The sequence below is a fragment of the Thunnus thynnus genome, chromosome 19, assembly GCF_963924715.1.
Source record: "Thunnus thynnus chromosome 19, fThuThy2.1, whole genome shotgun sequence".
In the NCBI taxonomy this organism is placed as follows: Eukaryota; Metazoa; Chordata; class Actinopteri; order Scombriformes; family Scombridae; genus Thunnus; species Thunnus thynnus.
Genome location: NC_089535.1, coordinates 28,200,488 through 28,214,743, shown reverse-complemented (window position 1 = coordinate 28,214,743; position 14,256 = coordinate 28,200,488). Strand labels below are relative to the sequence as shown.

At 39.3% G+C, this 14,256-nt stretch overlaps 1 protein-coding gene across 1 annotated transcript in view; it reads left to right on the top strand.

The window, feature by feature from the left end:
- The window catches only part of scai (suppressor of cancer cell invasion), a 28,594-nt gene continuing 14,338 nt past the window's right edge, over nt 1-14,256 (top strand). The window contains exons 1-7 of the mRNA XM_067574212.1: nt 1-326; nt 1,683-1,807; nt 8,625-8,720; nt 9,046-9,132; nt 9,956-10,054; nt 11,700-11,796; nt 13,984-14,082. Coding sequence (XP_067430313.1) covers nt 1,701-1,807; nt 8,625-8,720; nt 9,046-9,132; nt 9,956-10,054; nt 11,700-11,796; nt 13,984-14,082 — 585 coding nt within the window. The 5' untranslated portion in view covers nt 1-326; nt 1,683-1,700. The remainder of the gene's footprint in view (nt 327-1,682; nt 1,808-8,624; nt 8,721-9,045; nt 9,133-9,955; nt 10,055-11,699; nt 11,797-13,983; nt 14,083-14,256) is intronic.

Below are 14,256 nucleotides of genomic sequence, written 5' to 3'. Positions count from 1 at the left end.
AGTAGCTAGCCAGTTGTAGTGGAACGGAGCCAGCAGCTGTCCTCACCTCCTCACCTCCTCACCCTGCCTCCCACTGCCTCCCGCTGCCTCCCAAGCCTCTGTGCCTGCTACGGGACAACAGCCTTTCATACGGAGTAACATTAGGCTTCAGCAGGTTGCTGGAGGACAGGCTCAGCAGACAACGGTCCGGGTGTCAGTCACGCAGTGAGATGCCAAGAAAGGCGCCGCTTCACCGACACAGCTCGTCGTGGCTTTTGCACTGATTTGTGAGAAGCATCTCTGTGGTTCTCTGTCCTGTTCACCATCAACGTTATCCGGCTGGCGAGGTAGGAACAAATGTGAATTACACAAGCAAGGGAGGTTCAAACTGATGTAAGTTAACCAGGCGGTGTAACTGACACATATTACTGGTTATCGTCGTCAGCGTTTGTTGTCCAGGTGTTTATTTAGTTGTGACGTTAATGGAGTCGTGTCCTGACTTTAATTGAACGATGTTGGGGATGATGGAAGGCTGATATAACGTTAGATACAGAGCATTAGCCATGTCATAGCTTACGGCTAAATTAGGCTTGGTCCCATTAGTGGCTAGTTTGGTAGATTAATGTTACCTCGAGGGCATCACTGTCACAGTAGTTTACATTACACGTTCAGTATGGATATTAAATAATAAACAATTCACAACTAGCAACCATTGACCGAGTCCTTGTTATTTTCTGCACATTTGCTGTGACATGCTTTTCTTCATTAAGAAGTATTTCATGTATGTGTCCTGTCTCGCCGTGCACGGCTCATTGTAGTTTCTTTCTCCAATCATTGCGTCCGCAGACGTCCCGTCATGTTCACGTCAAAAACCGCGGCGGCGTGAGCTCTTTTCTCGTAAAGTGAATGAGAGCTGTGGGATGTGTAGTGTTCAGTCCTGCAAGGAAAATACCTGCATATTTTTTTTATCATCTTAGAACAATATGTCCGAGGCGAGAAGCGTTTATTGAGGTATAGCTACAGTATATCAGACCCTAATGAAGGATAACAGGATATACGCATGCTGGAGGTTTTATAGTAGTGCATTGGTTGGAGATAGTACTCGGGATGTACAGCAGCTGAGGTGATCCTGCAGGCTTTCTCTGGCGACACTAACAGCCTCCCACCATCATACATAAATAGGCACACACATCTCCTAAAGCTAGCCATGATACAGTCAGTCACTCATGAGGCAGAATAAACATTTTACTGGCTGCAAATGGTTCTAATAAAGTTAGTATTTAGGTGAAAAATGTGACCTGACTGTGTGCTGCCTTGACCTGATTGCACCATCTTAGCGTACTGGAGGTTGCAGTCACTGTGAAAATGAAATCTGGGACAGCCCAGGTCAACCTAAAAAAGGTGACCATGTGACGCATTTCCTCCATAGTTTCTTATTTCTATTCATATGTAAGTAGGGCACCTGTAAGACACTCTGCAACCGGCGACGTCTACTTAGATATCAGTAGTTTCTTCTCACTAATTGAAATGCATGTCTTATTTAACATGAACATATCAGTCGTTCACATTGGTACAGATTTGCTGTGTTTGCTGCATGTTGTACTATTTTTAACCATTTATAACTAACCAGTAATTGTTTTTTTAATGCAGTACCCCCCACAGTCTATATACACTATTTCTGTTTTGTTTTTTTTGGTAATCAGGTGTGAAAAGTCACTGTCATGACTGGAGCTGAGACTGAGGATGATATTCCATTAGGCGAAAGGAAGACTGTCACAGATTTCTGCTATCTCCTGGACAAGTCCAAACAACTCTTCAATGGGCTAAGGTCAGCTTTTGTTGTATTTAATCTGTTCTGCTGTGTTCCTTCTTTTTGTAATCAAGCATTAGGGCTGTGAGATATGATATATATCATGTGATGATAGAAAAATGTATACTGTTTCATCCCAGTCTTTACGGCAATATTTTTCGTCATTTGGAGTCTGTTCATCTTTTGTGCAGATTACATTAATAAATTACTCTTCTTAGCTTTTTACTCACAACGCTTTTATTTCACTTACAGTAAAGTAATGAATGTAGTTGTTATCAACTTGCGTACCTCACCTGATTCACTGTTTCTCCTCTGCTCCGTTGTGTGTGCAGCACACACATGGAGAGCTCATCCCCACCTGTGGTGAAACACAGAGCAGAGGAGAGCAGCGTTACCATAAATGACAGCAAAACGCAGTAGAGACTATGTTATTTATGTTATTTAACAAATTTATGTGCACTCGTTTCATTTCAGCTCAATAAGAGTCTCTATTGCGTTTTGCTCTCAGTTATTGTCGCGCTACTCTCCTCTACTCTCTGTGTATCACCTCTGTGCACACAGCGCAGCAGAGGAGAGACAGTGAACCAGGTTTAGTTCTCAAGTTGATGATAACTACTGTCATTACCTTACTGTAAGTGCAATAAAAGCTTTGCAAGTAGAAAGCCAAGAAGAGAAATTTATTCCATGCAAAAGATGCACCAGGGGGTGTATCTAAAATTCTAGCCCAGTACTCTGAGGAAGTACATTCATATATGATAACTCTGCAGCAAACAATTTATGTCTAGTACCCCTGGAGGAAGTAGTGTGTCTATTATATAAGGGTGTGGAGGAGAGAAAATTCAAGTGCATTCCATTCGTTCAGTCACTTGCTGAATCTCCTGCAGTCCCTGGCCTCTTGTTACCTATATGAAAATATGTCATTCCTGTGCAGTGAGCTATACAGATTTTAAATTTGGGAAATGGTATTGGAGAGGTTCTCAGTATCTGCAGATACCCCGAGATTACGTGCCAGAATAAACATCAGGAGAAAAAAATTAGGGTATCCTCTTAAAGGGGACATATTCTGCTTTTTGAAATTTTCTTTTATTTATATCCTGTTATGATGTTGGATGTTAAACGTGGTCAAAGTTTTCCAAAACTTGAAGTATGTAGAAATGCTCCCTGCAAGTCAAAAGTTAGGCCTTCAACCTGCTCTGAAAGCTTAGTTTGTAATGTTTTTTCTGCCTTGCTGACGAGCTGACATCAGCTCGTTGCACATGCCCATAACTGTTGTTCCGTAGCCTTGGTTGTTAAGGTTGTTGCTATGGTTTTTCCATGTGTTGTTTGCGTTGTCCAGTAGGGCCGGGCGATATGACCAAAATCTCATATCCCGATATAGCTCATTTCATATCCTGATAACGATACCTATCATGATATAGCACATTTTAATTCAATGTATGAATAGTTGGTCCGTCCTTCCGCCTCCGTGTTTGCTTTTATATAGCATGCAGGTGTTCCGGATTCAGAGGCGTGATGAAGATCAGACTGATCAGAGCTGTAAACTCTGCCATGAGGGAGGACAAAAACGTTACTAGGACGAGGGGAGGACATTTCTCTTTGTTTTACAACATTAAAAATGAAGTTAGACTTTTCTGTCGGCTTCCCGACTCATTTTAAAAAAGACGAGAGAAAAAGAGAGAGAGCAGCTGCGGTCATGTGAGCTAGAGAGTGAATGAAGAGAGGGAGCGCTGGTGGTGAGAAAGCCGGTGAATCAGATCAATAAAACGTTATTTTCCGATTGTTTCAGAGCGGTTACTTCTAAAGCACAAACACGCCCACACACCTCCGCTCAACACTGTGGCTGTAGCAGAGACTCTCACACACTGAGCTCAAATTAAAAGAGTGCACATACATTAAGTAAATAACATAAATAAAGACAGTCTCTACTGCGTTTTGCTGTCATTTATGGTTGCTGTCTCGCTGCTACTTTGCTCTTTCTCACCGCGGCGGGTCTGAGCCTTCCGTGTGCGTGTGAAGCGCGGCAGAGGAGACTGACAGCGGTGGAGAGTTGTCGACAGCTTCGGCTCAAACTTGTACGGATCTTTATGAGAAGTTGACATTTTGAGTAAAGAACAAGAAAAAGTAGTGAAATCGCACTACTACAGTTAGTTTCATAGTTTGTTGACGTACCCTCTGGAGTTGGCAGAAGCCTCCTGAGGGACAGCTTCCAAGAGCTGGCCAATCAGCACAGAGTGGGCTCATCAGGAGGGGCGGGGCCTCAAAGAGACAGGAGCTAAATGGCTGAACTGAGGGGCCGCATAAGGGCCAGTATGAGTTAAATAAGGAGTTTTTTTAAATGTAAATCATGCAAAGATATTCCAGTAGAGCTCCAGAATATAAATATAGACCTGGAAATGTGCAATTGCAATGTACAGATATTGTAAAATGAATTGACTTTAATATGTTGTCATTGAACATAATACGGGGTTCGGCAATGATAGTTTTTGAAAGAACCTCTGCATGTAGAACTCAAACTTTCCTCATCCTCTTTGTCTGTCTTTATGAGGAGCAGGAACCATTTATTATGTGTGTTCCCACCAAAGCACCCATCTAATCCTGTATCTGCTTTGGACGTTTTGTTGTGAGATGATAAATATCCACACAGTGGAATTTAATCTCCCATCTTTATTGGCTTTAGTGGCACTTTCTTCCTCAGGCAGAACTGTTAATAAACATAACAGCATGTACGCCTGCTTCACTGACATTCTGCCAGCTTCTATTTATGGCAGATATTTGACTACTTTCCTGATCTGGAAATTGAAACCTTTTTCTTTCTTTTTTTTCTCCTTGTGATTATGTAATTGAAGCAATTACCAGCTGAACATCACTGACCTATTTATATTAATAGGCTAATTGTGAATGGTTGTAGATTAACCGATGCTCCACTATCACAGTTATATACTGTCATCTTTATTTATTTTTTTGTCACTCAGAATTTTTTATCGGCAAGACATTTTCAATATTAAATAATAGCAGTAACAAAAATGTAAACAGTTTGAGAGATATATTTCTGTCAGTCATCCATAAGTCCACTTTCCCATTTTCTTCCAGTTCCGTCTTGTAGTCTCAAAATATGTGGTGTCTCCATCAAGAAGATTTCTGCAAAAATGACAAGTTGTTGGTCCTGAGTCAAGGAAGCTACTTTTCCCTACTTTCTTGTAATCACCTGTAATACCTGCTATTAATGGCATTTTAACAACATATCTATGGTTTCCTAGTACAGTTCTTCAGAGTGAAATATCTAGAGGGCTACAGTGATTGGGCTATATTCATTATCGATCCTCTGATTATTTTCTCAATTAACTTATTGAGAAAACACGTAAAAAAAAAAAAAAAAGGGTTAGGGTTAGACCAACAATCCAAAACCAAAATAATTCAGTTTACTATAATAAAGGACAAGGACAAGCAGCAAATTGTCACGTTTAAAAAGCTGGAACAAATATTCACCTGAAAAGGGACTTAGACTATAATTTGATTATCAAAATAGTTGTCGATTCATTTTCTGACTATCGACGAATGGATAAATCAGATAATCATCTCAGCTCTAGTGATCCATATAAAAGAATCCACACTCTCTCCAAAATATCTGATGTCTATTTAACTGCTTGCATTTTATCCAGAGAATGTCCCTCCATATCTGTGAACTGGTGTACAGTATGTTTCATTTCTTTATGGTAGTAAACTCTAAGTTGCAGGTATCCAAAACAGGAGTGCTGTTTTTTTTTTTTCTAAGGCACCCCAAGCACTGATTCCTTTTTCTGCCCATCGAACTGGTTTAAACTTACTATCAAAAGCTTTCCATCGGAATACATTTTATCCTTCTGTATCTTAGACACTGTTAGTATTTTGAACCACAAACATGCACAGTTGAACACTGGCTTCAACAAATTCATTTGGTACTGTAACCTACTAACATATCTATGTAAAGTAAATGCTTGACTGCTGCTGTCAGTAATATACTCGTAATGAGATTCTCAGTTTTCAGTGTTACAAACATTTTACTGATACACATCAAAATCAGTTTAGTCATTAGCAGGAGTGCTACTGTGAAAACACTGGTATCATGTCTTCTGTGGCTCTGGAGGAGGTCTGTAAAAGATCAGAAAACAGTGAAAACGCCCATCATTATTTCCTAGAGTCATCACATGTCTTGTTTTGTCCGAAGTCCAAAGACAATCCATTTACTATAATGTAAGAACACAAAAGGAGCACATTTTCACATTTAAGAACCCAGAACCATCACATTTTTGGCATTTTTTGCTTGAAAATTGACTTATGCGATTATTCTATTATTAAAATATATAAAAGGTTAAATTAAAGGTGATACTAAATCACCTTTAACAAATAATAACCTTACCTGCCAGCATTTCTTCTGTAAATAATTGCTTTCCTCATTTAGTAATTTTTGTTTCAAGTCCAGTAAACATATTACAGAATTTAAACTTGATTTAGAAATATAAATAAGATATTAGAAAACACCAATAGGTCTTATTTTCCCACCTACTCCAAAGTTACATTTTTTTTTCTTTGTGTCAGTCTGTTTCATATGTCAGGGATATATTAAATACATAATTTAATAAACTATTAAAATTCCAGTGAATCTACCATATACGTGCACATCATTGTGATTTCTCAGAATTTCCATTCATCAGTGATATGAAGAGCTGCCTCACCTGCTGAGAGAGCAGTAGGTTGTGAGGATGTGATCATAGAATGCAGGAGACACCTTGTCTTTGTTAAATCGGTGGCATTAGGAAACCTAAAATCTCAATATCATTCTTCTTCTTCAGTTCAAATTTTTGAAAATGCTGCTGCTGGCACTGATTCCAGCACTGAAAACAAATAAATAACAGATTTGCCTCAAAACTGAAACTGCATCAATCTTCTTAAGACTACTCAGGTGCTCCTACCTGAATCTAGCAGGATGTTTTATATTTGAATTCTAGATCAAATCCTCAGGTTGACTCTTGTGTGTTAAATGATCTTGAATGTTTTTGTTCTGATATGGTTCCCGTGAAAATCACAATACGCTCAGAAAGACTGTAGAGTGCAAACAGACAGACCGGCCATCTGGAGTAGCAGTTTTCCTGCTGAGCTAGTGAACCTGTCATCTGGTGAGCCAACAGGATAACACCGACAACACTGACAGAGAAACAGAAAAGCGCCAGGCCGGAGCTTGATTGATAGAGGAATGCACGAAACGATAAATCGATTAGACAGACAAACACCCACTCCTGGTACGTCGTGTTTGTTATGATCTCAGCTGAGTGACACATCGGGTTTGTGCTGAATTAGTCAGAAGTGATGCTGCGTTCTGGTCGTGTTTGTATCACCAACAGAATGGCACGATCATCAGCTCAAAGCACCCGTTTTAAAGGGCTCACACACTCAGAGCCATGTGAAATGATTTTAGCGTTCACACTGAGCTTGAGTATTCTGACTGGCCTTACAGGGCCTGACTGATACTGGATTTTTTGGACAGATGCCATCACCAATATTAGGGAGTACAAAAAATTCCAATATCAATATATTTGCAGATGATCTTATTTATACTGAATATATACATAAACGCACATTTTTTGCAATGATCTCTCAAATGTGGTTATCAAACACTTGTGATGGAGGTATGATATTTTACAGTTTAGTCAGTGCACTGAAACAGTAAGCTTCACTGGGAATTTCATAATTATAAATAACTATAAATTAAAAAAACACTAACATGTACGTATATATTAACCTTGAGTTAAACAAAAGGATCAAATAAATACAAAATGCTGCCTATATAACTTTAAACTGACAATATCGGCTGATCAATATATCGGACGAAATAAAAAATCCAGCTGGCTGTTGCATCTTCTCCTGTCCTTCTACTGTTACAGTCATGAAATGTGATAGATGAATGGATTCATCAGATCAGATGCCGCCTGGCAACTACTCAGTAATGGTATGGTCTTTTGTAGTACATTAATGGACGGGTCAACAGTCAGGTGTCCACATGAACAGTGAAAGAGGTTTTTTCCTCGCTGTAATCATTCCTCCTGTTCCTCCCCACTCACTGTACCCTTTAAATGTGACATTATAAGTATATTATGAAAGGATCTTCTAATGGTCAGCATGAACAGGAGGAATGATTACAGCAAGAAAAACATGTTCATGTTCAATGTTCATTTGGGCTCCTTTAATACTATGAATTCATGCAAATAAATTAGGGCTTTGTAAAGATTACATGGTTAAATGAAATAAGGATTTCTATTTATTATTGGAAGACAGGAATTCATAGATACCAGGACAGTAAATATTTATTGTCCCATACTATTTTCTTTTTTTTCTTTTTAAAATTTGCTAACGAGAATTTTTGTATTTCTTTGTATACCAAAATCCTGTTTTTACAAAATTCTCACATAGAGATATTATGATAAAAAAAACATTTAACAAAGTGGGCACCATGAGCAAAGTTTTTATCACGTACTTCAGCTGACACTGAAGTGTAGAACTCTTAATTTGGATATGTTTTTGAGGTCTGTTTTAATGTCACTACTGTGTAGAGTAATCTCCTGGTCATAAAGAAAAGTGACTGAAGTGTTGACTACTGGTGTAAAGGACCAAAAGGTCAAGGCTCTTCCTTGGATGTTCCAAAGTCATTCACCGGTATCATGTGTAGAAAAGTCTGAAAACTCTCCTCACCCACAGGAACTAAAGCACCATGAGTGCAAACAACTGTATTTCCTGAAATTAATTGCAGGCTGTATTTGACGTTTTCTTATCTCTCCTCTGTCTGTTGTGCTCTTTGCTGCAGAGACCTTCCTCAGTATGGACACAAGCAGTGGCAGTCCTACTTTGGACGGACATTTGATGTCTACACTAAGCTGTGGAAATTTCAGCAGCAGCACAGGTTATTTCCATCTCTTACTATTGTAATAGTTCACAAAGTGTTTGCAAAGTCAGAATGGATGGATGAAGAGTGCTGTGTTTCTGTGAGGTGAAGGGTGGCTATTCGATTCAGCAGTCACATTTTTAGTTGAATTAATTCAGCAATGACTAAACATACTGAGTTGAATCAATTTGTTTGAATGAGCTTTGAGACATATACAGTGTCACAGTTTTGCCCAAAGACAGATGTACATGTAATAGGTGTTTACCAGATGTTCTGTCACTGCCAGGTGTTAAATGACATCATTGTCTGGTGTTCAGTGTTATAATTTCTCATTTATTGACAGGCAGGTTCTGGACAGTCGCTACGGGCTGAAGAGATGGCAGATTGGGGAAGTAGCATCCAAAATTGGACAGCTTTACTACCACTACTAGTAAGTCACACTGTGTCTCAGCCGCATGCATCACGGTCTCACTGTCTGTTTTCAAATAGTTTTTGATATTAGAGAAAAGGCCAGAATACTTCTGCAAATAGTTAAGTCTCTAACTATAAATCATTCTACAACTTTTGGTCACGATATAATTTCTGAGATAATAGAGTTTGCCTGCAAGTGGGGCAGCTTGAGGGTGTATGAACAAAAATACATTACCTTAATTTAAAGGACCAGTGTGTAAGATTTAGTGGCATCTATCAGAAAGGCAGAAATGGAATATGATATTCATAAGTATGTGCATTAGTGTATAATCACCTGAAAGTAAGAATCATTGTGTTTTTGTTACCTTAGAATGAGCCCTTTATATCTACATAGGGAGGATGTCCTCTTCCACGGAGCCCACCATGTTGTACCGCCATGTTTCTACAGTAGCCCAGAACGGACAAACCAAACATTGACTCTAGAGAAGGCCTTTTGTGTTTTCGCGAGTTTCGTGGCCACTGTAGACTCTTCTACACACTTGGAAGGAGAGGGTGAGGGGGGTATATTCATTTGGGTGCAATCTGCAACCTCACCACTAGATGCCACTAAATCTTACACACTGGTCCTTTAATAATGTAATTATTATTATTAAATGAATTCTCATAGATGTATAAAATTCAAACAAATATTCAAAAACAAGAGTTATGGCACAAATAATTAAAGTTAATTTGAATGCACGACTAACTGATTAGATGTATTCACATTTGCGCACACAAGCGCAGATGAAATGTGCTCCGCAGAGACAGTAATACACTTTGTATTTTCTAATCTTTATTGACAGCCTTCGTACCTCAGAAACAAGTTACCTGAATGAGGCCTTTTCATTCTACTCAGCCATCCGTCAGCGATCCTACTACTTTCAGGTCAACAAAGAGGACAGGTAAGTTCCAGAAACACTTCTTAAAAAATCCTTCTTAAAATTCTTAAAGTTCTTAAAATATTGTTATTTGCTGCTAACTACTGTCGTTGCCTTTACTTGGCATATAATAAATCGTATGGACATTCAATTTTGTTAAAGCTGCATTAATCGACTACTTGTGCAGAGTGGAAGAAGCTGTAAACACAATATTATCACCTTTTAAAGTTGATATGGTGTACATATCAGCTTCCTGCTGCTGCTGCTGGAAACAAGGTTGATCAGAGTTTGTGGGCCAGAAAACCAAAATAATAAGCTGAAAGACACTGAAAGGCCTCTCTGTGATCCCTTTCATATCTGACATAGTAATTGAATCTATTGTAAATATAAAAATATTGATCAGTGCAGCTTTAACCTTCTGACAGGTAACTAACTAAATGAATGAAATGCATCAGTGAAGTGAGCTGTTGCAGTGAAATGCAGACCTACATACAGGGCGCCATTTGTGAAAAAATCAGATGCTATTCATGAAAATAAATCAGAGCCACAGTGGGCCTATGTAGACTATGAAGCATATTAGACTTTTTCTTGCAGGTGTTCCAGTAACATTTATCAAATAATTATGAGCTTTAATAAAATAATTAAGAAACTTGAACTTGACCACTGCATTCGCAGAAATATTTTAATCCGTTTAAAAAAAAAAAATCATCAAGTAGTGCAATATTTTCACTCTCAGTGATGTGATGTCAAGTTCACGTCTTGTCTTTCCTCATGCAGACACATAGATCGTATACAACAAAACAAAAGGTTAAATGCTAATTTAAAATACCAGAATGAAATCCCTCAACGCTCCTTTCAGTACTGTGGATAGCACCACTTGGCCAGACGTGCCAATACACTTAAAGTCATTCTTGCAAGTCCCTGTTTAATTCAGCTCTATGCACAGCGCGAGGCAAACTTCAATATTAAATACAAAATAATCACAACATGCAGTAGCACAATGTGCCGTCATTATAAAAATAAAAAGGCTACAGTATGTACCTACCTGTCAGACTAAGAAAACAGTCTGCTTCAATGATGGACTTCTGTCTTTATTTATGCTTCCCTGTGGAGGGGTCATATGCGGCGTCTCGCTCCTCTTTTACCCACATCTCTGCAAATCTGCAAGTAGGGAAGGAGGCGACCCCTGACCTCCATTTACTGCATCATCACATAGCCTAGACGCCATGTCATCTCTATTGTCACGCAAGCGCTGACAGTGGAAGTCCAGTACTGACTTTATTGTCGTTGCACTATAGACTTTACTTCGATTTTTTTTCAAAATAGCCTAGTTTTATTTTAGATATTTTTATATGGTCTATGGGTGAACATCTAGAAAAAATTGTGAACTCCTCATATATTCTGCTGTTTTAAAAATGAAGCCAAACAACACTTTTCTTGTTCCAAAGATTATGAATATGTTCAGCAAATTTCAAGTCTAGGGTATTTCTTAAAATTTCTCAACCACAGACAACGACCAGTCGTATGTAAAAACACAAATTGTAATCCTCAGATTGATGAGTGAACCATAAGCTGTTATGCCTTAATGAACAAAGCTTGAAATGTGACTGTACTTTACTGTGGATTTGTTTTACCTCACAAGTTCTTATCTTCTCTCATCTTCTGTTAGGCCAGAATTAGTAGTGAAGAAGCTTCGATATTATGCTCGCTACATAGTCGTCTGTTTACTGCTCAACAAGATGGACCTAGTCAAAGTTTTGGTGAAGGTATGGAAGCAAAATTTTATGACTTGTATCATAAACACCCCCCCCCCCCCGCGCCCTCTGTGTACCCCATGTAGCATTCATAGCATTCATTTCAATGTCACACTATTGGATATGGAGACACCTGGGATTCCTGTAAGAAGATTATGCTGAAATTACACACTGGAAAGGATTTTCACCGTTTCTCAAACACTCTCAACTTACAGTTATTAAGGGACCTGGTGGAGGACACTCTCTCCGTCTTGGTTGTATAACACTTGCACTACTCATGAGCCAAGCAGCTCTGTATGACATGAGACAGCAGGTCCTTGCACAGAGGGAGGTGTCATGAACAGCCACAGAGTAGCTGCTTCTGCCAGCCAGGGCATGAACGGCCAGTGAGGAGTGATTCAAATTAGGTAAACAATTCTTCCATAATCCTGAGGCGAGTACAGGAAATGTATTCTCTGAAAAGGTGTAACGGTAACACAACAGCTAACACACAACAAGAACTGGCTCACTGCAAAAACTTTCCAGATAGAACTCTTATGTAAGAATTTGACAAGAAGACAATCACTAATCATCATCATATTGCATCATCACTGTCAGCTGTGGACTCCAACAGTAGAAAGTAGTGTATACACAGTGAAAAGGTGAATATACGTACCATTACACCCCTAACCTGTATGGATGCATCTACTGTCAGTGGTGTGTTCCAGTCTTTCTACAAACACGACTGCCTTTGCAATCTGTGCCCAGATCTGATTTACTATATCTTCCATTTCCTGTGCAGGGAATTGCCCCGGACAGCAGATCTGCACCTAAAATCTGAACCCTGCATTGTTCCACAGTATGGATTAGTCTACCTGCCTGTGCAAATGATGGGAACACAGCTGCCCTTGATCACAGATGAAGGCCACCATGGTCATATTGTCCTTCCTCACAGTACATGATGGCCTCAGGAAATGGAAGAAAATGTTTTAGCATTTAGAAGACTGCTGATAGCAATAAATAGTTAATATGTGCATTTTTGAGATGGCACAGTCCTGCCCTTTTAGGCCAGATAGCTTTGGTATCAAGAGCTCTGATGAATGTTGCAACAAGAGCCTGAGCACTGCGGCTGTTCAGAGATGCTCACATGGAGGTTTGGGTTGGACCTGAAAGGCACCTGGGTGAAAGTCTGACTAGAAGGCAGCTGCACCATGGCCTGCATCTTACCTGGAAGACAGAGCTGCTTGGCTGTATTCTCATGCTTCTTGGAAAAACTTGAATGTCCAAAATATCCTGCTTTTCCTTAGCGGAGAAGTGGGTCAGTTAGACCAGCCTGGCCCAAGACCACCTGGTTACAGTGCTGGACACACAAACAAATGTTGGTACTTTGTAATGGTAATCTCACCAGTGGCTATGAGAACAGACACCTGATAGATCATATACAGTACATATACAGTATATACAACATAGAGCGCCAGCGTCAAAACACCTGTTTGTCGTTACTCTGAAAATACGTGATGTATCCCATAGTCCCAAATGCTTCCTTTTAAAAAATAGGATATTTGGACTAATAATGTTGTACTCTCTGTAAATGTAATAAAGAAAAACATTTTGAAAGGGAGCATTTGACAGTGTTGCAAGTCCCTAGGAAGCAGGAAGTATCCACAATTTTTTGGACTCAGCACCTGGACATGAAAGATGTGTGTGTTCTGCACACTGATTGAAAGAAGGGGAACATTCTTGCTTAAAGTGACTACATATAACTTTTGAATGAAGATGAAACACATTTGTTGTATAAATTGCTTTAATTTGAATGGAGGTTTGAATTAACAATGGGGAAATGTAATCAGTGATTGTGTTATAACTTCGCCACCTAGCCATCTCCATCATTGGTACACCTTGGTTTTTTTATCCGTCTTTTGTTCATCAGCAGTCTTTTCACAATTCTTACAAATGAAGCCCATATGATGCCACGTAATAACACAGAGACACAAACAGCTGGATAAGAGAATCCAGGCAGCTGGAAGTGATTGGTGACACTGGCTTCAGGAGGAAAACTAAAACTTTGTTTCAGTTTCCCAGTTTCCCCTTTCAGAATACTGGAGGAAGTTGGCCGTCATCCTGTAATGTGCATGAGACCTTCTTTTATAAATCAGTAGTCTGAAAAAAGTGTTTGTATATTTGTAAATATGCATCTTCCTACCTGTCTGCTACCTGCAGGAGTTATCTGAGGAAATCGAAGATTACACCCAGCGATTCAACACAGAGGACCAATTGGAATGGAACCTAGTGCTACAGGAAGTTGCAGCTTTTGTAGAGGTAATACACTCTCCAAAAATAAAGTAACTCAGAACGTTAACTGTTTGTTTTATTGCCCAACATGCATATTACAAAATGGTTTTATTAGATGTGTCCCATAACTGTGTAGTCTGTGGCTGGGTAAGACAAAAATTCTAACATTAGTGCAACTTTTCACCTTTCTGGAAAGACAGC